Source organism: Erithacus rubecula, assembly GCF_903797595.1.
Source record: "Erithacus rubecula genome assembly, chromosome: 19".
Lineage (NCBI taxonomy): Eukaryota > Metazoa > Chordata > Aves > Passeriformes > Muscicapidae > Erithacus > Erithacus rubecula.
Window position 1 is genome coordinate 9,491,128 of NC_136671.1, and position 27,805 is coordinate 9,518,932.

The 27,805-nt window shown below is 47.4% G+C and overlaps 1 protein-coding gene across 4 annotated transcripts; it reads right to left on the reverse strand.

Annotated features, from left to right (window-relative positions):
* Positions 1-117: 117 nt before the first annotated feature.
* Positions 118-27,633, reverse strand: MYO1H (myosin IH). 4 transcript variants are annotated; one of them, XM_079322516.1, is made up of 32 exons: positions 27,544-27,633; positions 17,828-17,983; positions 17,044-17,159; positions 16,545-16,743; positions 16,022-16,102; positions 15,440-15,619; positions 14,990-15,088; positions 14,329-14,442; positions 13,969-14,040; positions 13,288-13,407; positions 12,947-13,014; positions 12,511-12,616; positions 11,895-11,975; positions 11,503-11,594; positions 10,092-10,186; positions 9,859-9,905; positions 9,609-9,689; positions 8,852-8,957; positions 7,553-7,670; positions 7,199-7,312; positions 6,819-6,895; positions 6,322-6,390; positions 5,726-5,810; positions 5,071-5,230; positions 4,656-4,739; positions 4,105-4,198; positions 3,574-3,629; positions 3,036-3,171; positions 2,242-2,309; positions 1,766-1,863; positions 774-873; positions 118-337 (listed from the first exon to the last, which is right to left on the reverse strand). In XM_079322516.1, the coding sequence occupies exons 1-32, from the start codon at positions 27,556-27,558 to the stop codon at positions 314-316; spliced, it is 3,111 nt and encodes a 1,036-aa protein (XP_079178642.1). In that variant the 5' UTR covers positions 27,559-27,633; the 3' UTR covers positions 118-313. The 4 variants fall into 4 exon arrangements, 3 of the variants coding, with proteins under 3 accessions (XP_079178642.1, XP_079178643.1, XP_079178641.1); XM_079322517.1 differs by lacking the exon at positions 27,544-27,633 and adding an exon at positions 23,458-23,535 and having other exon boundaries at positions 17,044-17,117; XM_079322515.1 differs by lacking the exon at positions 27,544-27,633 and adding an exon at positions 23,458-23,535.
* Positions 27,634-27,805: the final 172 nt, after the last annotated feature.

Below are 27,805 nucleotides of genomic sequence, written 5' to 3' on the forward strand. Positions count from 1 at the left end.
AAGCCTTTTGGCTTCTGTCCTAATCCTTCCTGACCTCTCAGAGATGGAGATTTTACCTTGGAACTTTGGGGATAAATGGCCCTGTGACCATGTAACGAGTGCCTCCTTCTGGGAACATTAGAGCAACATCAGGGATTTTATTTAGCTGTAGTTGAGTAGTTTTAAGCTATAAAAAAAGAGCCTAAAAGATGCAAACAAACTCTCAAATCACAGCAGCCCTGTGGCATCAAGGATTCCAGGGGAGATGTGAGGGCTGGTCCCATCCTGCAGGCTCCTTTCTGTTCCCAGCCAAGGGAACAGGGACTGGTTCTCATCAAGACTTTCTTGGGGTTGACACCTGGAGGAGAAGAGGAAGAAGCCATTAAATGAGGAATGTTTGGGAGGAGAGGTGGTGGTTGGAGTTTCTATTTGCCCATTGGTACATGGAGCCAATTCCCTCCACCTCCTCTGCAGGATGGAGAATCCACCTGGAGCTGTCAGCTCCTCAGAGGAGCTGCCTGTGTGACAAGAAGTGCCTTCCCTGCATCCCCCAACCCATTTCAGGCATAACTTGGTTGAGAGAGGGTAGAAAACATCCCCTGAAGCCTCCTTTTGCTGGTGCACATTGAGTTTGGGTCAGACTAAATTCTCCAAGTGCCCACAGCAGGAAGCAGCCTTGCTCTCCCAATTCCTGCAGCTCCTGCAGGTGACACTGCTCCTGCTTTGGGAGGGGGCTCATCCCCCCCTGGGCTCCAGGAAAGGGGGGCTGTGCTCTCTGTCAGCTGAGCCCTTACCACTGTGAGCTGTCCAGTTTTGTCCTTGAAGACCTGAGGCTCTGGCCCCAGGGTGAACACCATGGTCCCCTCCTTGCCGGAGCCCACGCGGAACCGGAGGCTGCAAGCACAGAATCCCCCACACAGGGTTACCCTAAACCCCCTTACTTCTGTTCCCTGGGCAAATCTCCTTAGAGGAGCAGATCAGAGCCTTCAGCTTAGGTGAATTTCCTAAACAATTGCATTATCCCAGCGAGCCCAAGGAGGTGATGAATGGCACAAGGCTGCCCAGCCTGGGCTTTTGAGTGTTCCTGGTGCAATTAAGCACTGGAAGCTAAGCAGATCTGACCTGGAGGAAAGCACTGAGCACAGCAAATCTAATTAGAACTGAAATGCAAAGGCCAGGCTGAAAAGCTGGAGCAGAAGTGCAGGTTTCACCTGCCAGCTCCAATTCCTGGACAGGTTGGAGACATGGATTGCATCCACCTGCCAGGAGCTCGGGGCTGAGGCTGGGAGGAATCACATTTTGGGTCTCCTCAATCCCTCTGGGAGAGGAGCATTTATCCTGAGGTGACCCACAGCTTCCCAGCTGGCTTTCCTGAGGCTAATGGGATCCCCTGTGGAACCACTAAAGCCACAACCTCACACCCAGGTCATAAAAAAAAACAAACTGGGGGGGAAAAAGAAAAAAAAAAAAAAGGTGGGTTTAAAGTCCAATCACCTAGAAATAAGTTGGGTTTAGGCAGGTGGGGCATGAACAGCTGTCAGAGCAGAGCAAGGTACAAGGACTCGTGAGCCTGAGAAAAAGGCTGGAATGATTTTTAATTCATTTTCTCTCAGTGTATCCCATCTCATCTCCCTGTGCCTCTGGAAGCCACAAAAACAGAGATGCTGCTGCACCAGACCTGTCCAGCTTTGGGCTCTGTCTGCTGGGGTGATGTCAACAGTCTTGACCCTAAAAGGTTTTCCCCTAAAATCAAGCCTGCCCAGTGTTACCCAGCCACCTTCCTCACCTTCCCTTCACCACTTTAACGAGGTTTTGCTTGTTGGCCAGGATGCAGAGCTTGGTCACCACCTCAAAGACGTGCTCACACTGCAGTATCACATCTCCCTGGAAAGAAAAAAAGAGGGAAAAAGTCACCTGGCATCACCCCAGCATGTGATGGTGCAGAGAAACTCCTTTGGAATGCCACAGCAGTGCCTACCAGGCAGAAGTGACCAACTGAAACACCTTTTCCAGGGATTATTTAGGATTTATTTGGTGTTAAAAATGAGTTTGTTGTTATTTGGTTGGGTTTTTTTTTTTTTTATTTTTTTGGTCCAGAGTTGGGATTCCAAGTGAAAGTTGTCATGCTGACAGCAAGAATGTAAAGGCCTGGCTAATTAAACTGAATGAACATCTGGAATTATGTCATTCCAGAAGTTTATAGGATGATAGTGGAAGCATCAGCCCCGTGATCTCACTTTAGCCACCATCCCAGTTTCCTACCTTCTGCTTGTTGTCCTCAGGAACATGAATAACCACAATCCCATCACTCAGGTTACTGGTGGAGATCCCTTCAAAAGAACCCCAAAATTAGAGGAAAACCTCCCAAACCCAGCTCCACTCCACCCTCAGCAGCTCCAGCCCCACGTGGTTACAGGGGCAGTCACATTCCTCAAGGAGGGCTCTGTCCTTCCCAGGAGTGAAGAATATTCCCAGAGCAAAACAAAGCTCCTACTTTGATTAATTAATCTGAGTTTTCACAATACCTTCTGGAGGTCTCTTTATGTCACTTTTTGTCCATAGCATAATTCCAGTGGTGATTTAAACCCCAAACCTTTCTCTGGTGCCTTGGTTTTGGTCACAGGAGAGGAGGAAGGATCCATTCTACCCCTGCACTGTAGTTCCAACAGTGCCAGAATTAAAAAATACCCACAAACCATGGTAAGAAATTGGTTATTGGGTTATTTTTTTCTCCTCTCTGTGTCAGTAGAAAGTGGTGTCCTCCTACATTTAAACATTTCAAGGAAATCTTACTCATAAAATCATCCCTTAAGGCTTTGTCCAGCCCCCAGGAAAAGAGGGATAGATCACTCAAATATCTTTGCAAGACAAAGCTGCAGAATATCATTCTTCCTAAAGGATGCCTGGTAGGACAGGAAACCCCAGAACAACTCATAGAATCACCATGGGATGGTTTGGGTTGGAAGGAACATTAAGGATCATCCCATTCCACCTGTCCCAATAACCCAGGTTGCTCCTGGTCCCATCCAGCCTTGGACAATGACCCCCACTGGTACCTTTCAGTGTGGAATATTCGATTTTCTGTTTGATCTTGGCCATCTCCACCACGTAGGCTGAGCTCTGGGTCAGCACCAGGAGCCTCTCCCTCGCCTTGAACCCGTTCCTGTCGTATTTTACCACGGGGGTCACATACTGAAAACAATGAGTTGGAATCAGCATTTCCACTCCTGCAAGCTGCTGCTCCAGGGGGTTTGGATTTTCCTGGCTGGAAGCAGCTCTGACCATGGAGCTGCAGGTTCCAGCTCACAGGGAGTTGGATTTCCTACACTGGGAAATTCAGGGAATGATGAGGCCCCTGTGCCCTCTATAATCAGGATATTCCAGCTCTGCTCCTGCCCTGCACAGGGCTAAGGATGTTCTTTAAGCTTTCATTAAAAGTATTCTTAAATAACTTTAAATTAGGTGCATTTTGAGATCTGTCTCAAATTCAAAAGCAAGGAAATGGTGGCTCTGCTGCTTTCATCAGCCCCTCTGTGGGCAAGCAGCTCCAGGACTCCATTGAAGGAAATTCCAAGAGTTCTGTCCTGCCCTTACCTTGATGTTCTCCCCACGGATGATCTGCAGCACTTTGGGGTTTAGGTCATTCTCTTCTGAGGAGCAAACCAGAAAGAGAAACTGGGTGAGGGTGCCAGAGCCACAGCCCCATCAGACACCCCCACCCCCAGCAAAGCCCAGAGAGCTGCTTTAGCTCTCTTCATCCCATCCTTTTCCCCTGGGAATGCTCCCTTCCAAACAGGTCAGCTCCAGCTGCTGCCAAACCCATTTTGGTGACTTTTTAAATTCACATCAGGAGTTTCTGCCTGTTCTTGAGTCTGCTGTTGGTTCAGACCCTGATCCATCCCAGCCCCCAGGGAATTCTGCTCAGGTTTATGGCTTTCTGCCCCAGAGGGATCCCAGTATCCCCAGTTTGAGAACAACCCAGCAGATCCATCACTGTGTTCAGGGAGGAGCTCCAATGGCAGGTGATGCTGCCTCTGCCAGGAGGGAATTTCTCTTGGAAAAGTCTGATCAAGCAGGAATTTTCAGAGCCAGGGGCTGAGGCCTCCAGGGGTTTGCTGAACTCACTCAGGCGTGTGTCCAGGAAGGGCTGGCTGAGGCTCTCCAGGTACCCCTCCTTCTTGCCACTGAAAACAGCACTGGTCACCACCTTCTGCTGCAGCTGAAGGGACAGGGAACAGCCTTTACCCTCAGAATTGTTCCACTGGGAACATCAGCAGGATCAAATTCTGATCCTCCTGTTCACACACCTCCCACCTGACTCATGGAATCATAAATTCCATGGAATTATGTTGCTTTTCTTCCAGCAGCCTTGGATTATTATGGTGCCACACCAAATGAAGGAGCAGCAGGGAAAATCCAACAGATTTTTGGTATTTATGGATCTTTTCCACTTTTATGGAGAGCAGATTTCATGCCATAAATTAAGCTCCATGTGTCTGCCCTGTCCATTATGAGATCTCTGGCTCCAAGAATTTGCTCTCCTATGATGAAGTTTGCTCTTATCCCCGAGGGACTGATTGGAGCAGTAGGATCAGAAGGTGCTGCCTGTGTCCCAGGTGATCCTCAGGGATCACCCCTGTTTGATCTCCCACATTTACATTCCAGGGATTGGTTACCTGCACTTTCCTCTCAGCAGTGAGCCCTCGGCAGTATTTCCTCACCAGGTTCCTCATGCAGAGTTTCCTGAGCATCTCAGATGTCTGCATTATTTAAAAAAAAAAAAAGGAAAAAAATAAATTAGGGAAGTTGTACAAACAGCTCTGTCTGTGCCATGAGCCTAAAACTCATGGGATTAATTTTGTCTTTATTAGGGCTTGTGAATTCACTTTTCTGTCAGTGCATTTTCCCTTTTTATTGCTTCAACCAACAGGGAACTTCCTCATTTTTCTTGGAGAGGCCAACCACTGTGCTATTCCCACCCAAACACAGCAGATCCTGGGGTTTTCTAAAGCCTCTGAACAGAGGATGAGCCAGCATCAGATAATTTTCTCCCATCCAGAATGTGCCACCAAAGCCTCCAGAAACCCTCACCTCTTCCAGGATGGAGGGAGGCTGGAGCCAGCTCTGGTCCAAGACGTTTTTTGGGAGGTGATCTCGGAGTTTCATCAGGTAGTGGTACTGTGAGAGCCTCACAAAGTCCCTGTTCTCCTGGCAAAGGGGTTTCTTCCGATTGATGAAACCGTTTATGAACCTACAGAAAATATCCTGTGACCTCCAGAAATCCATGGAAAGGGGGGGAGGGACAGGTGAACACAACAGGCTGAGGATCACTGGTGTTAGCTCAAGTGCACATGGAAATCTCAAGCTTTGGAATATTCTAAATTTTAAGAGGATTTTACCAAGTTCTGTTGGCCAAACCACAGCACTTTAGAGTTCAGAAGGAATCAGCTCCACTTCAGGAGTGGGATTTAGTGGAGTGGAGAGGGAGGATGAAGGGAATGAGAAAAATTAGGAGGAAATTCTTCCCTGTGAGGGTGGTGAGGCCCTGGCACAGGGTACCCAGAGAAGCTGTGGCTGCCCTTGGATCCCTGGGAGTGTCCAAGGCCAGGTTAGACAGGGCTTGGAACAACCTGGGATGGTGAAAATTGTCCCTTTGGCAGGGATGGGACTGAATGGGCTTTAAGATCCCCTCCAACCCAAACCATTGTGGGGTTCTGTGGTTGGGGAACATGGTTGGGGCAGTTACTTCCTGATGGTCTGCACTGCCCACGTCCTCTTCTTGGCTGCCCTCCTTGCCAGGGCTCCTCTCCAACAGGCTTCCAGCTTGATTGCTGCAAGAGGGAATCAGTCCTGAGCTTTGGTCTTCACATTCACCCAGCAGATGTTAAAACTGGCTATTCTGCAGCTCTAAAAATCTGCTGGTGGGGACAGTGAGTTTGGAAAGTTTTCTTCTCTGTGGTGGATGAAATTCCACCTGTGCTGTGGGGCTTGTCCCTGCCCACAGCCCAAAAAGCTGCTTTGAGCCTGCACTTTATATTAGACTGATGTGATAAAAGTTTTTTTTTTTTCCCTTAACAGCTGAAGATCAACCCCCAGGTACCCCAGAATGTTCCCTGTGTGTGACAGAAGGTGCTGCTGCTGCTCAGAGCTGCTCCCACTGCTGAGCCCAAGAGCAGCTTGTGCTGTGAGAATCCAAACAAAACCAAAGGAACCCCTGTAAATGTTCTGGGAGTGCTTTGGGTGCAGCTGCCACCTCCTCTGACCCCAACAGCCCCAAGTGCTGCCCACAGCACCACAGATTCAGGATCTCCAAAGCCCAGCCCTAAAATCCAGAGCCTGTACCTGCTTTCCTCTTCTTCTGGTATGCTCTTTTCCCAAGAAATCCTTTATATTTGGCTTGGAGTCTTGAAACTGAAAGAAGTCAGAGACACCAGGGGAGGTGAGGAGCTGAGTTCCTGCACTCCATGGCACAGGGGACAGAAGGGCCACAGCAACAAGGGGACCAGAAGCAGCCCCTGTAGGTACCAAGCCCTTCAGTTATCCTTTTCTAGGAACAGGTACCCCTAGGATGAGACAGAAGAAATCCCAATCCCAAGGGAAAGGCACTTGGTGCATCTGGGCATGGACAGGGAGGCACTCATAGCACCCAGGAGCTGAGATTTCCACCCAACCTGGAGCAACTTCACTGAGTTTTCCATGGATTCTGAGAGCTGTGCAGAGCAGGGATGGCAGAGACCTTAAAGTCCATCACATTCCATCCCCTGCCATGGGCTGGGATACCTTCCACCATCCCAAGTTGCTCCAACCCAGAGCCAGGAACAAGAGAACTGGAACCTTACTCAGCAGGTGCTTTCTGTACTCAAAGGCATCTTCAGTGGCAAACAGGGTCTTTGGGAAACGGATGAATATTTTGGTTCTGAAAAAGAGACCAGGAGCAGGTTATTTACCCATGGGGAGCCACCCTTCCAGCTGCCCTGAGCAGGCTCAGAGCCCCCCAGACAGCTGGAATGCCACCCAAGCCTGAGCTGCCTTGGGCTGCCCAGGGTAGCAGGAGAAGCTGGAGCCCTGAGACAGAGATGGAAAAAATGAGGTTGGATTCAAGCTCCCATGGAAATGGGTAAAAATAATGAGGAAATTTGTGCATCTGGGGGTTTTATCTCACAGACAGGACAGAGGATCCAGGACAGCAAACACTGAGCAGCCAGAGGAAGGAATTTACCTTCCTAATTTGTATTCCTCAGGCTTGTAACCAATGTGTTTGATGAGTCTCTCCACACCCTCTACTGCTGGCCCGTGCCAGTGTGGCCAGGTAGCTGGACAGAGAGATTTGTACCTGAAAGATCAGCAGGACATCAGTGCAAACAACCTGAAACAAAACCCCTCAAATTCCTCCTGCTTCACTCCAGGCAGAAGATGCCAGCACAGTTCAAAACAATGCAGACAACAGGCAAAGGGTGTTTGTGAAGCAGAAGTGGTTCTGCTGACAACTCCCACTGCTGGCACTTGAGTTCTGCTTGCTCTGCAGCCCTCAGGAGGTTGGGATTACCTGGCCAAGGGGGAGCAGCTCCCTCACCTTTGCAGGAAGAGCTCGTACTTGCGGCGGTAGGCGAAGCCGGCCCGTCGCACCCGCAGGTGCTCCATCAGCCCCAGGTACTTCACCTGGTGTCGGATCAGGAAATCATCAAACTTCCCTGCAGCAAGAGCACAGCTTCACTGCTCGGTTCTGTCTGGAAAAGCTCACCCACCAAGTGCCCATGTGGTGGGGGAAATCAGAAAGGAGCCAAATCCCCAATTACCAACGAGGACAGATTTGCTGGCAGATTAACCAAGCTGTTTCTGTATGTCTTGGGTTGCAATACAGGATTGACCAGCCATGTGTATTCTGTCCCCATCTGTTGAAGCCGGGTGGGGCAGTGACCCTGATCTCCTTGGCACACATTATCTGCTAATGGGCCATCTTTAAACCAGCTGGGGCAATCATCTTTATCTGTCCCATGACCCACCCTTCATTCAGGAGGTATCTCCTGTTAATGGGCCATTGATACAAACTGGGTGTGGCAGCAATTCTTATCTCTGTGGGATTTATCTCCTGTTAATGGGCCATTGTTTAAAACTGGGTGTGGCAGTGACCCTGATCTCCTGGCACACATTATCTGCTAATGGGACATCTTTAAACCAGCTGGGGCAATCATCTTTATCTGTTCCACAACCCATCCTCCCTCCAGGAGCTGTCTCCTGTTAATGGCCATTGAGTCCCAGTGCATGACTGATAAAATTACATCATCCCACTGGGAGATGCTCCACCCAGGGGGAGGAGCCAAGCTTTTCCTACTCAGATAAAAACTGAGATTTTGGACACCAAGGTACCTTCTTTCCACTGGATTCCAGAGAAAAACCAGACCTTTCCACATCATCCCTGGACCTTCAGAGGAAACTGCACCTTCTACAGGAGCACTGCTCCAGCAGACCCACATCTGCCACTGCAGGAGGATGCAGCCACCATTGAATGGGACTGCTGCCAACACCCTGACTGACTGATGAGGTGTCAGGTTGTATTCTCACTCTGGCAGTGTTTTGGGATTGTTCTTTGTGATACTGAATTTATATTTTAATTTTCCTAGTAAAGAACTTTATTCCTAATTCCCATATCCTTGCCTGAGAGCCCCTTAATTTCAAAATCATAATAATTTGGAGGGAGGGGGTTTGCATTCTCCATTTCAAAGAGAAGCTCCTGTCTTTATTGGCAGACACCTGTCCTTCAAACCAGGACACTACATAAACACAAACATGTACACACAGCCTATATACCCTCCTCCAAACAAACCCCCTGCCCATTCCTTGCACTCAGCAGAGCCTTCAGCCCCAGCCTCACCAGGCTCCTTGTTCTCATTGGGTTTGATGCAGCGGATGTAGGAGGGCTCCTTGGACATCAGGATTTCAATCAGGCTTGTCAGACTGTTCTTGAACTGGGTTGCAACCTAAGACAGCATCAAAAGGAGCTCCTGAGCTCTGGAACTCTTCCCTGCAGGAAGTGAAACCCACTCCCTGCATCCAGCTTAAGCCTGGAAGCAAAATCTGATGGTGCATTGATATCTTGGAGTTTTTGGAGGGTGGTCAGTTGTGTCAGTGCTGAGGTGCAGCATTTGACACAGCAGGCAGCCCCCAGAGCTCCCTGCTCCTTGGGGGATGTTCCTGGGGGATCATCCTTGGATGATGCTGTTCTGGGATGTCACTGCTGGCTGCTGTCTCAGCAGCACCACTGTTCCTTTGTTAGGTGTGGATGGCAGCAAAAAAATCCAAGTGCAGGAATTCCACAATTTATAAGGTGGGAAGGGCCCTCTGGAGATCACCCAGTCCAACCTCCTGACCAAGGCAGGGTCACCCAAAACAGGTGACACAGGAATGTGTCCAAGTGGATTTAGAATTGCTCCAGGCCCTCCCTGGGCAGTTGTCCCAGGACTCTGCCACCCTCCATGGAAAACTCTTCCTCAGGCTGAGGCAGAACTTGTTGTGTTTTAGTTTATGGCCATCAGGACTGAGGAAGGGATCAGTGATTTAATCAAGGCCTGGGGAGCTAAGCTGATATTCAGAATAAAGATATTCAGATATTCAGACTAAAGACAGCTCACAGTCTCTGGTCTCCTCCTGTTGTCCAGTTCTGACAGGAGGAAACAATCCCTGATGATGCTGTTCTTGGAGTTGCACAGCACCTGAAACAGGAGGAGATAAAAGTTGCTCCATTGAGCAGCCCATGCACAGAGGTGCCTAAAGATCAGTGCTAAAGAGGAAAGGAGGTTTTTGTTTCCTACAGAGAGTAAACAAATCTTCTGCACCAAGCAGGTGATGTAAAAGAACAGCATCCCCTTTTTTTGTGCTTACCTCTTTCAGGTTTCTGTACAGCAGATCATTATTCTTCTCCAAAAATCCTGAAAAAAAAATTTAATTAAAAGAAAATTGGATCACTCCCATCCTCAAAATTGTCACTGCGGACACATTTAAGACTCCTAGGTCAGTGTCTGCAGAGGGCAGGTATTTTGTAATTTCTCTTGCCATCAAGGCATCATCATCCAGTTGAGGGGCTCAGGAGCTGCAGCCTGGCCATTGTCACTCACCCACAGCACAGTAGGTGACCTCTCCTGCATAGTGGAGGAGGCGAAAATCCACCCAGTCGATGGATTTCCTCGTCTTCTGATCCGCCAGCTTGCGCCTGCCGGGGGAAAATCCAACACAAAACCAGGAGAAAGAGCAGCAAAGAGATTCCCTCAGCTTGGGGAGAGCCACAGCTGGGGAGCAGCTGGAAATGTGGTGTTTGATCCTATTGATGTGGCTCTGATGCAAAGTTATGGCCCACGATCAAACCATCATCTCTCCCTGCTGGCAGCTCCCATAAACTCCTCAGGGCACCTGGGATCTACTCACTGCCACCTGGCAGTGATCACCCATTCCAGAAATATTAAGATTTTTTCCCATAACATCCATTTAAATACATTTTTACTGTTTATGTGGGGGGAAAAAGCCCACCAACTTCCTCAACCCCAAAGCAAACTTGGGAGTGAAACGATTTCAGGCATTTTGCCCTAGAGCAAGAACTCAAATAAAAAAGAGGAATCCAAATGTCAAGAATAGCAGGAATATTTCAGAAAGCAAGGATTCCTGGGGTGAAAAAAAAAGCAGCAAACAAGAAAAAAAAGAGCAACTTCACAGTTGAAGTTTCAGCTTTGTAAGCAGTCACAAACAGCAGAGCTGAGTGTCACAACAGCACGTTCGTGCATCAAAGCTCCTTCCAAGAGCAGATCCCGTGGAAGCAGCTCCAGCACTTCTATTTAAAGCTTTTAATCAGGCAGAACAGCATTGAGGCACATTGTGGTGACAAGGAAGTTGGCTACAGATTTTCCACTTGGCTGTGGTGGAGTTCAGAGCTGCAGGAACAGTGACAGCTCAGCACTGTGACTCTCAATTGATGGCTTGTCACAGCCCTTCTGCAGGGGAGTGCCAACACACTCAGCTGCCACCAAAACAGGTTCCAAAACCCCTCCAAATGGAGTATGAACCAAAATGCCACTCATCTGGGGGAGAGGAGCATGAGCATTTCCTCTCCTCTTCATACTCCAAGCTCACACAGAACAAGATGGGTGTAAATATTTACATATCCCACTCAGCCTCAGGCATCTGGCTCCTTGTCACAACATCAGCTTTTCCTGGGGTTCATGGGGATCAAAAGCATCTATGGCCAAAACCACTGAACCTTCCTGGGCTAAAATCCTGGGCCAAACCCTCATTTTGGTGTGGAATGACAGATTCCAAGCTCAGCATCAGAGCAGTGAAGAGACAGAGCACTGCTTACACCTCCCAGCACCCTGCATCCACCAGTGGGGTTTTCCAACATCTGACACTGGATGATGATGATTCCCTCTGGACTGTTTGATTCCCTCTGGGACAAGGCAGAGATTTTTCCCTCCCCAGCCCTGCCATGGATTTGGGATGGGAAGGCTCTGGGATAGGATACAGAGGGTAAATGCATACGTCACGAAGTGGGCATGGTCTCCTACTTTCTCTTCCAGCTTTTCCAAGAAGCTCAGATCAGTTGCTTCCCCAGGCCGTAAACATTCCTCATCCTGGAACACAGGCACTGGATCAGAGCTGCTCTGAGCTCATATTCCCTCCTCTACAACATTTAGGATAACTTTGTCCCACAAGCCCAAAGCTCCATTGCAGGGGAAGCAGAACATCCCCCACCTTTAACTCCCCCCAAAACCAGATCCTCTGCCCCACCCTCTGGGTGTTTGTTACAGGCATCTGTGTTTATGTTCTGGATAACACAGATCCATCCCATAATTAGAGGGAAAAATGTGATTAAGAATCATTAGAGCAAGGCACAGACCTGCATTTTAATTTAGTACAAACTCTGTTCTTACCAGGATGGAGATTATCCCTTTGTGCTTCTGCTCAACCAAGTCACAGATGATTTTGTTGTTAAAATATGGGATTGGTTCCCACTGGGAAAGGGAAAAAGGAAGAAGAGTTTTAGATGAAGAACCTTTTCTTTGCAATTTTTAAAGTTCTTTGCAACTTAAGTAAGACACAGCCTCAGATCCCACTGAAATGAGTGGTGTGAATTAGGATGAACTAAGGGAAAAGTGACAGCAAAGTGATCCAGAAGTTCCAGAAGTTCCAGAAGATCCAGAACCAGAGTTCTCCTGCTTCCAGCAGCCCACACCATCCTCTTTTCTCCACATAAATCTTCATCCTCCCTGTTTTACACTGCTGGAATCCCTCATTCTCCAGGGACATTGTCACTGCTGAGCATCTGACTTTTGGGGAAGGTCCCACTTCTAACTTAAATTATATCAATTAAGTCAGGGCTAAATTTAACTTCAAAAGGGTTACAGAAACAGACCCCTGCAAATCCTACACTTCCCATGGGAACAATAACAAATAAAAAAAAAAGCAGGATGACTTTCACATTGGTGATCCAAAGCATTCGGTGTAATGGCAGTTCAAAGGGAAAAGGGAGGGGGAAATGTAATTTACCTCAATGCCTTCCAGTTCATATTCCTCCTGCTCTGCTTTCAGAGTCATCTCAATCAGCAGCTGCTGCAGCTTCTCGTTGCAGTAATTAATGCAGAACTGCTCAAAGCTTCAGGGAGGTTAAATGAGCAGCAGGTTTGGTGTGTTCCAGGGGCAGCTTTGCTTCTTCCTCCACACCCAAAACCCATAGAGACCAAACCCCCATTTCCACAGGGGGCAAATTCCCCATTTTTACACAGACCAAACCCACCCCTTGCTCCCACACTGTTGCACCACAGCCCAAACCAGACTTGCAGCTTTTCCTGGGGTGCAGCAAACCCCTGTACCCAGATTTTAGAGCCCTGCACCTTGCCCTGCTAAGCTGAGGGCACACTCAAAAACCCATGCAGGAATGTCCTGTACCCCCCAGGTCACCCCAAATGCCAGGAACAGCCCGTACCTGTTTGTGTCCAGCACTTCAAAGCCATAAATATCCAGCAGGCCAATAACTGTTTTCTGAGTTGAATCCTGTCAAAAACACCCCTGCTCTGCCACAGCTCCTTCCCTGCAGGTGGCTGCTTTCACCTGAATTTCAAATTTTCTCTTTGCCAGTGGAGAAGCCACTTTAAAGCAGGTGATGAACTGCAGGTAACAAACTGCTAAAACTCTTTAGCAGAGAGTAACTAAAGGGTTTCCCAGCAGCAATTATCCAACATCCCAGATGTTTGGTGTTCAGGGTTGTGGGGTCTCTCTGGAGAAACTGCTCAGCATTTAGGAGCATTTTTAGGACAAGAAACCAACCTTGTTGGCAAGAGAGCCATTGATTTTGTTGACGAGCCAGGTGAAAGTTCTGCCATAAATCGCCTTTGCTACGGCATCCCGGGCGTAGAATGCCAGATCCACGTTCAGGGGGCTGAGCACCTGGCAAAAAACACACCCCAGAGAGGATAAACAGCCCCTCCTGGACTGCAGCTATTCCTGCAGGGGATTATCCTTAAGGTCCTTCCCAACCCAAACCACTCTGCAATTCCCTGATCCTCCCTACAGGTTTATTTTTCATCTTCAGCCTGGTGTGTCCCCACCTGCCAGCAGGTTTGAGGCACTACATCTTGTGAGTGTTAATTTAGATGAAGTGGGGAAATATTCTGACCCCATTTTAATCCTATATTATTAAAATAAAATTATAAAATATTCAAAGAACTGTTTTTACCAAAGTTTTTCTCTGTGCAGCCCAGTTTCCCAGGAAGTACGGTGGACTGGGCAAGGGGAAATTGTTTGGCTCAAATACAAGTCCCTGTTCCAGCTTTTTAACAGCAATAAAACTCCAATATATTTGAGTTTAACATCTTAGGCTGAAGAAGGGGATGTGGAGAGGAGAGGGAAGTCAGAGGAATCTGGTTCACACTCAGAACTGGCTGCTCACCCACCCCCCAATTTGGGGTCTCCCAGATTAAACTGGGGTCAAACAGAACTCCCTGGTACCTCCTCAGATCTGGCTTCAATCTTCCTGTGGGTGAGAGCTTCCTGCAGGATGGACAGGTGAGCACCCAGGAGCTGCAGGGAGAGAAATATCTGCATTCAGAGCACAGCCACAGCTCCCTGTTAAAATGAGCAGCACAGTGTGACCAGCAGGGCAGAAACCTCAACCCCTCCCCAGCCACCCTCATCTTGGAGCCACAGAAAATAAGGAAATTTCAGGGAGAAAACTCAAGGTGGTTTAGTATTTTTAGAGTTATCCTTATGCTCTTGGGAATGAATATTTTGTGCCAATAAGAAAATCACAGCAAGGTTAAAGTTTTCCTCCTAGCACTGGGAATTCTGACCCGATCTGGGCAGAGGCACCTTGGAAATCCACTTGATCTGGGACCCATCACGGATGATGGCGTGGCCATTGCTGTCCTCTTCAAACTGGATGTTCCCAAGGTGCAGGACACTGGCAACGATTCCAAAGAGATGCTGATAATGGGAGATATTCCATTAGAACACAGCTTCCCACAGCCCTGTGGGGAGCTGCTGATCTTCCCTAGCATTAATTAATTCTGGCTGGGCTGGAGGGGGTGAACCAGAGAATCCAGTACTGGCATCTTGACCACCCACAAATGGAATCCCAGAGTGGTTTGGGGTGGAAAGGAGCTTAAGGATCATTTAGTTCCAACCCCTGCTAGGGCAGGGACACCTTCCATTATCTCAGGCTGCTCCGAAACCCCATCCACCCTTTGACACTTCCAGGGATGGGGCAGCTACAGCTTCTCTGGAACTCAATTTCTTCCCAATATCTAATCCAAACCCACTTTCTAACAGTGGAAAGCTTTGTCCTGCCACTCCAGGCCCTTATTCAAAGTCCCTCTCCATGTTTCTTGTTGGTCCCTTCAGGTCCTGACCACCCAAACTCTGTCCTATTCCACCCTTCACCCCTCTCCCAGGCATGGCTGCTTCCATCACTTCAGGAAAAGAGCTCTCCTCTTTGAAATCCCCTTGCTCAGTCCCTTTTCACAAGCTGTACCTCCATATCTTTTTCAGTGAAGTCAATGATGGAAAAAGCTTTCCGGACAATTTTCCAGTCATTCTTGTCATTGATAGAAAACACTTTGGCACATCGACCCTGGGCAGTAAAAGAAAGATTAATTAATAAAATTAATTACTAAAGAACTTTTATTATCAGCAAACATAGATACTTCTGGTCACACTGCTTTCATTTCCAATTCCCTCAGTGAGGTTTTTTTTTTAGTGTTATTAACCCTGAGCACAACTCCTTTGATCAAATCTCTCAGTTTATACTGGAAACCCCAAATAAATCAAACCCCTGAATGTGGAGAGCATCGCTGTAAATTGGCTGAAGCTGTACCACCCTTTATTTTTAAGATAAAATTAGCCCTAAAAATTATCCCTTTTAGCCCAAGCTGCATTTTCCATCCCTACAAGTCCTGCTGGAGCAGTCCAGGCTCCCACTGACCTGGATGAGGTACGCGTATTTCTGGGGGTTGCGCTCCAGCCCAAGCCAGCAGAGCAGATCCTTGTCTGCCCCCTCCAGCAGCTGGTAGAAAATATGAAAATTCCTCTCCCCGTGGTTTTGGTGGACAACTCGAGATTTCTCAATCAGGTAGCTGAGGATGTGCCCTCCCACTGGAGCTCCCTGGCAGAGGAAAGCAGGCAGATCAACACCAAAAATATCAATAATCCCTGTGATTGATGATTTTTTATTCCCAGGAAAAAGCCAAGTTTTTGCTGTCATTTATCTGCCACCTTTTGTTTGAGCATCCAGCAACAGCACAAGGATTTGCTGTCCTGTAAAACAACTTGAGCTTTAAAAAACTCTCTATCAGCTTTCCAGGGAGCACTGCCAGGATTGCCAGCAATGCTGGAAGTTTCCAGGATGGATAAGCAGTGACCTCACCTGTAAAATGCAAAGTCTGTAAAAACAGGGTCAGAAATGTGCAGGGTAAGAATTAATAAATGCTGGGCTGCCTGCTCAGTGTTCCAGGAGGTTTCTCAGACATAGCTGCTTTTCCCAGCACTCCACTGAGTTTGTGCTCACCTTAAAATCAAACTGGATGTCCATGTACTTCCCAAATCTGCTGGAGTTGTCGTTGCGCAGGGTTTTTGCATTCCCAAAAGCCTGGGGGGAAACAGAGAGGGAAAAAAAATCACTCCTCACCTCCCAGGGAGCCTCACACCCACTTCCAGTAACCAAAATTTGCTGCTTCAGCCAAGTCCCACTGAATTTATTGGGATTAAAGAAATACAAACTAATGCATTTCTATAGCTTTAAAGTGGAATTCAGCTAAACCAATTACTGATTTTTCTTATCTAACCCATAACTGAGGCCCCAAGGAACTGCTGCATGCTGCAGTTTCCTTCTATTTCCCTGTATTTTTCCAGCCATCCTCAAACTGAACCCTCAAATTTAAATTTTTGATTAATTGATTTGACTAAATTATATTAAATCCCAAATAATCTTTCAGAGGCTGTGCCAATATTGGCTATTCTTCCTCAGGGCTGGAGATTTTCAGGGAATCCTTGAGCAGTGAGGCCACTCTGTGCATTTTTTATCTTCTCACCTCCAGGACAGGGTTGGAGAGCAGGAGCCGGTCCCGAACTGTCTGGAGCTGCTCAGTGGTGGGACAGGTGACTGCATAGTACTGCAGGATCTTCTTGGATGCCTCTGTCTTCCCAGCCCCACTCTCCCCAGAGATGAGGATGAAGTGATTGTTGTACTCATTGCACATCACCCTGTAGGCATTGTCAGCTATGGCATAGCTGGGATGGGCACAGGAGGGGAGATATCCATTAGGAATGGCACAGCAGGAGGAATGGCAAAGGTTTCCAGGAGTTTTGACTCTTGGTTTAATGTTACAAGTGTTGGACATTTCATGGAATCCTGAAATGGGTTGGGAGGGATTGTAGAGATCATCTCATTCCACCCACTGGGCTCAAAACCTGAGCCTGACTCAAGGCCTGACAACAAAAGCCAGGCTAGTGACTATGGACTGTGTATAGTACAGGATTGTAGAGAAATCCCAAATTAGGAATACCCAGAGATCCCATGGGAACACTCACAGGTGTGGGGGCATCTCAAAGAAGTTCACGCCCCGATAAAGCTGCATCTGGGTCACTGTGTAAATGTCCAGCTCCTGGTAGGGATTCACAGACACGAGGAGAGAACCTATGTAGGTCTGCAGGGAGAGAGAGCCTGGTGGGATACCTGTTCCACCCCAAAATCCCAAAGGAGGAGCAAAGGAACACCTGCTCCACCCCAAAATCCCAAAGGAAGAGCCAAGGGACATCTGCTGCACCCCAAAATCCCAAAGGAAGAGCCAAGCAGCTCAGGACATTATCTGTACCAAAGCTGGTACAGAGCTTGTTATGAGAGAACCAAAGCAACCAAGCAGAACTCTTCCCAAACCAACACCAAACTTCTTCCAAAATCCTCCTGGTTATGAATAAAGCTGAGCCATGAGAGCAAGCTCAGAGCCTGACAATTTAACTGCAGAGATTTTGGATCTCTTGGTGCTTCCAGGACCCTTTTCCTACTAAAGTTAATACAAAATAAAATCCTCAGCTCTTCCCAGACAAACCTTGTCCTGCCTTGCTACAATCACAGTGTTCCCATTCCCATTCCCTCCCTATTTACTGTACATCCTTCAGAGCTTTGCAAAGTTACTCAGAGCAAGCCAAGATTAATTTTTATGAGTTCAAGTGAGATAAATTACTCCTGGGAGGATTTTCTGGGCACTACCAACACTTTGTTAGATACACAGAGGATACTCAGCTCTTCCTCCTGGACCTGACCAGCAAGGCAAGCTCAGGAACATTCCAGCAGCCACAAGGCCCCAGCACTCACATAGATGAGGTTCTCCTGGTAGCGCTTGCGGAGGTTGTTGAGGAAAGCAGCCTCGCTGGTGTGGGAATCCAGCAGCACAAAATCCTGCACCCCAACCTTGTCCCGGGCTATCAGAGCCCCTTCCATGTTGGCGTCGTTCTCGTCCACTTCTTCCTTCTGCAACACAAAGGATGTGGGGTGCAGAGTTAGAGAAAGGGACAAAGCAACCTTGCACAGGTCATGCCAAGAGATTTTGCTCCAGCTCATCCAAGGATGGCAATTCCATCTGAGAGGAATGTTGGATTTGGCTTTTCAAAAGAGCTGGTAGATAAGGTTAGCACTGAGAGATAAGAGAAACAATTCCACTGATGGATGAATGGAAAAAGATGTTTGCCTTTATAAACTGTAGGTTTGCTGATACATAAAATTGAATATTTGAAGATGAAAGAAGCAATGAGGAAAAACTATGAATTCTGTAAGAATTAAAAATTAAGAGGGAGATCCCTCCGTTAGAGGGAGATCTCAGGTGTCAGGTGTTTGGGAAGTCTGTGCCTCTCAAATACCTCAGCCCATGGGGAAAGAGAGAAGGAAATGTGGCTGGGAAAATAGGATAAAAAGGAGGCTGCATCCTCCAAAAATCTGAGAAATCCCAGGGGAATGCCCCATGGCCTCTCCCTTTATTCAAATAAAGCAAAAAGAACTCCTCTGTCTCCTTTTTGGACACAAACCTTTGGTGGTTTTGGATTAATTTTCCTGACACATCCAAGCTCTCCACACTCCTGACTCACTGCTATGAGAAGGGAGGAAGATCCTGGTTTCCATAAAAACTGAGACAAACCCAACCCTGGGGATGCACTTGGGATCTGAATATTCAATAACTCAATAACTCAGTCCAGACAGAATATTCCAGGCACAAAGTTGGAATAAACAGTGGAAGGTGTCACTGTGAGGCTGGGAAGCAGTGAAAGAATTCAGCAACACAACTCCTCTTCCAAGCAGCAAGAAGGAGTGATTTATTGAAAAGCCATGGCATTTATATAAGGGAGATCATGAAAAACAAAGTAGAAAAGACTCATTGGTCAAAGAAGGCGACACCTCTTTGAAAACATGCTTTCTGCAAAATATCACGAGACACTCATGCAGCTCAGTGGTCAACACCAGGTGTTTGTCTGTGTTTTCTTTCTACCTTTCTTTGCTTTGTCTCAGAAAGATCCCCAGCCTGAGAAAGATCCAGGCTGGAGCTGAGAAAAGTCAACAGCTTGGGGAAAAAACAGATTAGGTTTCCACACGAGCAGTGTCCACAGGAAGGCTAAGGAAAAATCCTTAGTTTTCCCCCTTTATACAGATCTAGGCATGAAAATAGAGAATCTTTGGGAAGGTCTGCAAGGGGCTTGACTTGTAGGCAAAAAAAAAATATTAATCCCACAGCCCCACTCTGCACTGTGTTATTCCCAGTGCTTGGAGCAGCAGCTCCAAGTCAGCTTTCAGTGCTGGCAGCAGATGTCCCCACACGCCAGTGAGACACAGCCACTGCTGATAAAACTGATCTGAGAGACCTGGGGAGGGTTAAACCCTGCCCAGCACCCCCCATCCTTCTCCAAAGGGCTGAGAGATGCAAAAAACTCTGTCCCTGACAAACCCAAATCCTCTTGCATCCTCCACTTCTGATTCTTTAAGGAAGAAATTGAATTTATCTGGGAAATTCTCATTGCTGAGGGTCAAGCTCGACTCTCAGGCTATAAGAATAAACTGTGCTTTTAAAAATATTGAGATCAAGCTGCTAATATCATGCTAGCAAATAAACAATTTTTACCTACATATTTCACATGGATTTTTCTACATCATACATTTTATGGCAATTCTGTGCTAAAGTTGAGTTTTCAGATTTTCCTTCTGTTTTGCTTTTACAGACACCCAGGATTACCCAGCTCAGATACAAATTCCAATCCTAAGGCATAAATGAGCAGGAGTTAATTCAGTACAATTGGAGCAGCTTACCTTGGAGTGAGCTCCCTTGGAGGGTTCCAGGCTTGGACAATTAGGGGAGGAAGGTGGCTGAGCAGCTGGAGCAGCCCTGGAGGCTCCAGACTGTGCTCACCAGCCCAGCACCTCTGCTGCTCTCCTCCTGCCCTTGGGGACATTGGCTTGTCCAATTTTGCTGCTCCACTGCTCAAGGGGACGTTGTGGTTGTGTGTAAGGTTTTCAACAAGCACTGAAAGGACAGGGATGCTCTGTTTGTTGCTTCTGCCCCCTTTTTAATTTGATTTTTGAAAGCAGAAGCCTTGCAGGTTGGAAATAGGCACAAAATAGAACGTTCCTGATGAGCTCTGGCAAAGCCTGGCTCTGAAAGGTTTTTGGGATGAGCCTGCAGGCACTGGTGGACATTGGGGCTCAGTGAATTTGGGAGCAGAATTGCATAAAATGAAGAGCAAAGGACCCAACCACACAATATCTTTTATGGCTGAGGCAAACTCAGAAAAAATCATGTCTTAAACAGGTATTTTAAGGTTATTCTCATTTTAGTCCAGCCTGTTCTTTGCATTCACCTCTTTGAGGGCAAGCTGAGTTTTGAGATTTATGTTCAGCAGCAACAAGACCACAACACTCCAGAGAGAAAGATCCCCTGAAAGCAGGTTATTTAAATAAAAAATAAATCAATCAGACCTGCACTCGCTTCACATACAAAGAATGCCATTTTTTGCTTTGCTGACTCGCCCCAGGCTGGCAGGATACTGAATTCCTCATTTTTCCTTAGCCAGGGCACGACCTGATTGCAATCACTTCTATTTTCTGTCAGAAAGTTCCCTACTTTTTCCTTTTAATATTAATATCCTTTTTTTCCCCCTCCCCTGCATGTGCCACTCTCATTCATTTGTTGTGCCTGTGCTTAGGTCAGGCTCCATTGGTTTGGAAGACAAAATAAAGGATTAATTTTGCTTCTCCAACACTTGGACAGACCTACTGCCAGTGGAGGGAGGAACATGGAAGGGGGAGAGAGAAAAGATAATAATGATAATAGTAATAATAATAATGATAATAATAATATTTTTCTTCTGACTGAGCTCTCAGGACAAGCCACTTTTCCTTTTTCTCCCAGCTGGGCAGCAGGAAAGGATCAGCCTGACTCCCCTCAGCATCTGCCTGCTCAGGTTTCCTTAACCCACTTCTCTCACGTGCATGTTAATGAGTAAATGACACTGCTCCTCACCAGACAAAACCCCTGAACTCTTTCCTGGGCTATTTTCTGCCCATATTTTCTCAGTGTTTTGCTGGTGCTGATGATTTTATAATCCCAGCACTCCTTAGTGCCCTGTTCCCACTCATTTCTAGAAGTTCACTGCAGGTTTTGTGCTTCCCTGAATAAGAGATGCCCCAGGACTCATCAGTGCACGTGACCCCAGCAAGACACTGCTCTTTTAAAGGATTATTTCCCTTCCCTCATCACTCAGGAGCCAGGAGGTTTCTTTCTTGCCTAAAGACATGAGCTTTATCAGAAAACCTCTCCCTCACTACAATGAAGGGTTTTGCTTTTCCCACAGGGATTTGTCTGTCAACAGGGAAACTGCAAGGAACTCTGTGGGATCACAGCACAAATTCCTGAGCTCTGCAGCTCCTGAGAAAGAGTCAGGCAGAACAGGCCAGGTCCTTTGACAAGGTTTGTATCACTTTGCATCAAGATTCTGTCAAGAAAACAACTTTAAAAAAACAGAAAGAAACAAATTTTGCAAAATTTTTACTTATCTTCCCCAGAGGATCAAAAATACATTTTTCAATTGATGTTCCATTGATGTTTCTTTGGTTTAATGTCATAGAACAAAGAGATGAAGGTGCAGGGGGGAGGAGGATCACTTATGAGGCCACAGCTCTTTTGGAAGCTCTGGAAAAGCCCAAACCATGCAGGTGAGAGCCTCAGGTGGGCACCATGGACCTTTGGAAGCCTCATAGCTCCCACCCATGCAGCAATCTGCACCAAAAGGTTCAACCCAGCAAACCCAGGTTTATTTGGGCCACCATTTCCACCCACAAGAGCAGAAAATCTCCTTGGGGATCCTCCACACCCCCAAACCATCCCGGAGCTGCTGGATTTCCCTTTCACCACCCTGCAAATCCCCAGGTGGGTTTTATGTCACACCTGAGTCCTGCTTAATCTGCAGCCTCCCCTTGTCCAGGCTCTGCTGCTTCCACAGAGTTCCTGGGCTGGAATTGAGGCCCAGGCACACCTTGGATTGTGTGTCAGGCTCTGTGGACACTGCTGAAGGTTCGTGGGGAAACCTAATCTGTTTTTTTCCCAAGCTGTTGACTTTTCTCAGCTCCAGCCTGGATCTTTCCCAGGCTGGGGATCTTTCTTAGAGACAAAGCAAAGGAAGGTAGAAAGAAAACACAGACAAACACCTGGTGTTGACCACTGAGCTGCATGAGTGTCTCGTGATATTTTGCAGAAAGCATGTTTTCAAATAGGTGTCGCCTTCTTTGACCAATGAATCTTTCCTATTTTGTTTTTTATGATCTCCCTTATATAAATGCCACAGTTTTTCAATAAATCACTGCTTGCTGCTTGGAAGAGGAGTTGTGTTGCTGAATTCTTTCACCACTTCCTAACCTCACAGCCACAGGGCTCTTTGCTCCCTCCTTGGGCAGGGATGTGCCATCCTCCTGCTTTAGTGAATTATCCAGGACCTGGCAGCACCCAAGGTTCTGCCTCTCACCAAAACACCCATGGCTGCCTCTGGGGCTGGACCATGGGTTCTGACCTCCCTGGTGGGCAATTTGGGCAAATCCAGACACAAATACATCCCACAGCTCCTGGCTTGGCTCCCACTAGAGGTCACTGCAAAACCCAGTTTAAGTCGCGGTTTCCATGGATTTTTCCTTTTATTTTGTTTTTTTCTTTTTTTTTTCATATGCAACCGGCAGTTTTCTCCCCTCAAACATTATTTTCCTGCTGGACACTAACTCACACTTGGTACCATCTCTTCCTGCCTCTGCCCAGCTGTCAAAGACAACAGCAACAACAACAACAGATATTTCCCAAAACAATTCCCAACAGGATAAAACCCATCAGTTTGGGAAACCAGTGATCCACGAGCAGCACCAAGCGACCTCTCTGTTCTCCAGATAATCCTTCCATGAATTAAGAGCTCTGTATTTAAAGGAGCTTCCCACCCAAGTCCCACCTCACTTGGTGACGAGCTCCTAAAGGGACTTGTGGCAGGATCAGGATCTCCAGAAATGGAAGAGCCACAGGATACCTTGGTCTTACAGCAGGAGTTGGATCTTTTCCCTCGTGCCTCAGAGCATGAGCCAGGCAAAGGTATTTCTGATTTATCCTCAGTTAATAAATACTGGTGATGAACAAAACCATTCTAAACTCAAAATGAAAAACCCCTCAATGAGGCACATTTTCACAGAGAAGTGGGAAAAGCACCTGTTTATCAGCCAGGTTGTTTAGACCTTTCTGTTTCCTAACAGAATCAGGATTTGGTAACAGAAATAGGTTTTGGTAACAGAAAGTTAATTTTTCCCAACCAGATTCTGTTCCGATCTTTGCAAAAAACTTCTTCCCATCCCCTTTAACACTTCAAGCCTTATCTAAGGCTGGACACAGAAATCCCAAAGAGTAGTTTGGCCTGTTTGTTCAGCTCTATCTCCACCTGGCAGCACAGAATCATGGAATATCCTGAGCTGGAAGGGAGCACAGGATCATCATCCAGCTCCTGGCCCTGCACAGACACCCCAACAATCCTTACTCTGTCCCTAACAAAATTTGTCCAAATTCTCCTGGAGGTCTGGCAGCCTTGGGACTGGGACCATTCCCTGGGGAACCTGTTCAGTGCCCCAGCACCTTCTGGAGGAACAACCTTTCCTGATAGCCAGCCTAAAGCCCACTGACACAGCTTCAGCATCCTGGAAATTTGATACCAAACTTTTAAATTTTGCCTCTTCTCTCTAGTTACAGCCCTGAGATAAAATCATATAAAAGTGGTGCCACGGGAAGGTGGAGTAAGTGAACATCCCTGGAGTCATCTGGTTCAAAAGAGATAAAAAACAGGCATGAGATTTAAAATAGACACAAGATTGAACAGAGAGTGTCAGGCTTGCCCAGCACAGCTGAGCTCAGAGCAGCACTGTTAACACACATTCCCTGGGGAACGTGGGAGCTCTGTTTTGGAAATACTCATTCACTGTGAGAGGCAGCAGCTCCCTGACCCATCCTGCTCCCCTCGTGTGCTCCAGGAATTCGCTCATTAAGAGCCCTGGGCTGCAGGGATCACAACAAGGAACCCCTCGGGCTCTGCTCCACCCTCGGCTCTCTGGAGGGATTGACCAGGGAGAATGGAAAAGGAAGATGTTCTGCCAGAGGCACTTGGCAGGGTCAGCGGGGGAGCACGGCCACGTCCCGGCAGTGCTGGATCTTCCTACGGCGGTGACCTCGAGGTCAGGACTCCAGAGCTCCATAGAGATGCCCCGTGGCTGCTCCAGGAGCAGTCAGAACTCATCCCATTGTCCCCAAAGGAAATTCAGAGTGTCAGCTCTTGGCAGCAGGACTTGGGGTGACACATCCCCACCCAGGAAGAACAGCCAGGCCAGGGCAATGGGAAAACTTTCCCCCTCCTGAGGAAACCTTGGTGCGGCTCCTGAGAATTTATCTGCTCGGCTTAGTTTTCAGAGAAATGAGAACCCCATAAAAAAGGGATTAAAGCAGAGCAGATTCCACCACAGGACCGAGTTACGCTCGTCCCATCGCAGCAAAGCCAACAAAACAAGATGATTTTGAGATGTTTCACTGAGACTTTTCACAGATCTCTGGAAACCTCGTTCAGATTTCTAACAGAACTGGAAAGCTGGACATGGACCATGTTTGGGAATGGAGCAACCATGGAAAAGGGATAATTTGTGTGTGCAGGGAGGCACTTGGACAGTCTGGCACTACTGTACACGCTCCTCGAGGCAGGAGAATTCATAAATACAATTACACTGTGGAAAAATTTACACATTGTAACCTAATTTCTTTTCAAAAGAATACAGAATAAGAGGGTTTTAAGGTTAATCAACAGCCCAGGGAAACGCCAAGAGTTCTTAAGGCCTCTTGTCTGTCTCCAGGGCATGGTCTGCTATAGACTTGTTAAAGGGTGACTGTCTGTCTTTCTCAATAGAGGAGAGGTCGAGGTGAACCACTTCACTTTCATAAATCAAAAGAAAGAAAAAAAGTGAGAAAATCTCCCGAGTTCAAACATTTCTTTAAACCCCAAACTTTAAATACTAAATGGGCTTCATGGCTGCCATTTTGAAAAACATTAGTTTGCCAAAGGACCCTTTTGATTCCTATTGGAAAAGCGAGCGCTCACAGATAATCCATTGAGAATCCAAACCCCTACAAAAGGCTCCCTGAAACAATCGCGGCGCTGCTGAAGGACAACATTTTTGTGCCCAAAAGAAAACATTTTTAACGCGCTACAATCCATGACACATATATTCCTCCATTTCCTTTCAGTAATTATTCATTAGAAAACATTTAACGTCACTGCAGATTTCACACTGGGCAGTCTGCACACAAAGGAGAAGAGTTGGCCCATTTAGAAGGGGCTGAGGCCGCCTTTTCTCATCGCAGGAGCTCCAAGGCGGAGGGGGCTGCCGGACACAAGGGGCCGGCTAAATTGTGCGGTTAACGGTCAAAGCCCCCCTGCCTACTTTGACACTCATTTAAAGATGACGGGGAACAATAGAGATTTGTTCTTAGCAAACTCTTTCTTGTGCCACGGGGTCCCCGTCGGCCGCGCCGGGCGCGGCGAGGCCTGCGAGCGGGGCCTGGGCCCGGGCCCACCTGCCCCCAGCGCTCCCCACTTTAACACAACGAGACAGGTAAAGAATGTGGGCAAATTCAACCCATTCACCACGTCAGCTTGAATAAAACAATGGCCTGTCAGGTTAATGCGGGCGGGTTCGGGGTTTGGGTGGGTGCCAGCAAGCCTGGCCCAGGTTAGGCAGCAGTTGTCGCCCCAGAATTCGGTTTTATCTAAGGCTGGACACTGAAATCCCCAAGCTCAGTTTGGCCTGTTTGTTCAGCTCTGTATCTAGCTGGCAGCACAGAATTGTGGAATATCCTGAGCTGGAAGGGAGCACAGGATCATCATCCAGCTCCTGGCCCCAACAATCCCAGTCTGTCCCTGGGAGCACTGCAGCTCCCTGACTTAGACCATAAAACACTTCTCTACAGGTTTTTTTCTCATAGGAAAGGTTCTTGTGCTGTCTCAGCTTGTTTCACGTGTGCAGAGATGCTGCCCAAAACTCCGTGCTCATCCCTGCACCCCAGACATGCTGGATGAGTGAGGAAAGCAGCAGCAATTCCACATCCCTTGGGAAATTTAGGGCTGTGTAAAACCCAGCTCAAATCCTGCCAGGTCAGAGCACAGACACTGAAGTGCTCATTCTTCTCAGTTGTTGGCTTTTAAATCAGAATTTCAGTTTTCTTCATGCTTAGATTTACTACCACTGCTGGACCAGAGACAGCTCCTTAATGAAACCTGAATCCTTATTAATTGCAGAACAGGATGGTTTATTAGAAAGCATCAATTACTGATAAACTCCATAGCTAACCTCTGTATGCTTCAAGGCATTCCTCAGCTGACAGAGCACAGGATTTCCAGCTGAAAAACTAAAATTCAGAGTTAAAAATCCTGGGAATACAGCAAGGAAGATATATTCAGTTTCTAGGAAAGAGAAAGATGGTCCTGGAGTATCTGACAGTCCCTGAGGTACAGGGAGAGGAACATTTAACTACAGTAAATTCATGTATTCCATGTTGGACACACCTCCAGGGTGTTTACAAGAGCCAGAGGAAAACATCTCCAAAATCATATTTATGGACAGAGCAAGAAGACCACTGATAAAGCAGGGATTGGGATCACATCTCCCCCAAAAACCAAACCCCTGGAGCACCAGGCAGCAGAGAGGAGCTGCCTGTGTGAATCAGGATCAGAACTGAGAGATGACACCTGGGACAACAAATCTCAGTCCAAACCAAGATTGCAACTCCAGTTCCCACAGCAAAAACCAGTTTTTATCACTCCCCAAAAATCAGGGGCTGCTTCCATAACACCTGCACACCAGAGACTTGCAGAGGCTGCAACACAAGGTCTGGCTCAGGAGCTGCAGCCAAGGTCACCCAAAGCTCTCTGTGATTTAGGACAGGCCTTGCTCTGGCTCTGCTCTGTCAGGGTTGAGGGGACAGCAGTGCCAGAGCTGCAGTTTTGGGTGGGAGGAGCAGCAAAGAGGTTGGATGGGCTCATGGTCTGGCTGAGGATTTACTGACAGGGCAGGATTTCAGCTGAGTCTGGAGATGCAGCCATAATGGGAATAAAGAGCAAAAACCTCTTCCAAACTCCTGCAGAAAACAGCATTCCAAGTGGGAACCACCCCTCAGGGTCACCTAAGGGCAGCTCCTCTGGGTTTGGGTTTAGATAAGGATTCAAGGCTCCTCATGCTACCAGCCCTTTTCTTCACTGATCAGAAAATAATTCACTTTTTTTTTTTTTTTTTTTCATGTGGGTGAAAGGCAGCTCCTTCCCTCCTCCTTTGGTCCCACCATTCTATCCAAAATACCCCAAAACTTCTTCTGCCTCTGTTTCTTGGAGGACAACAACCACTGCTCCCAGTCAGGTCCCAGCTTGCTATTATCCAGAAATTCACAATTTTAAGTGCTCATTAGCATAAAATCTTAGGAAGAGCTCTGAACTTACCCCACTTTTCCACATTGCTACAAAAATGCAGCTTAAGGCAAGTCAAGAAGAGGGAAAATTAAATCCCTCACACACCTCCTGAAGCACAAAACTACTCATTCCATGTGGGAACAGGGACAGGGCAGAGCAGGTGGAGGCAAAGGGGACTCAGATGATTCCTAAATGGCTTCTGGATGGCTGATAGAGGGAAAAGTCATCCTCTGAAACACAGAAAACCTGTTAAAATGGGTCAGAATTGCCACATTTTATTTGATTTAGGTGC

Bases quoted from the DNA above. Each gene is read 5' to 3' on its own strand.
- MYO1H (XM_079322515.1), bottom strand. The intron at 5,811-6,321 runs GTACAGGCTCTG...TCCCTCTTGCAG, and splicing joins CCAGAAGAAGAGGAAAGCAG to CAATCAAGCTGGAAGCCTGT. The intron at 338-773 runs GTAAGGGCTCAG...CTTCTCCTCCAG, and splicing joins AAACTGGACAGCTCACAGTG to GTGTCAACCCCAAGAAAGTC.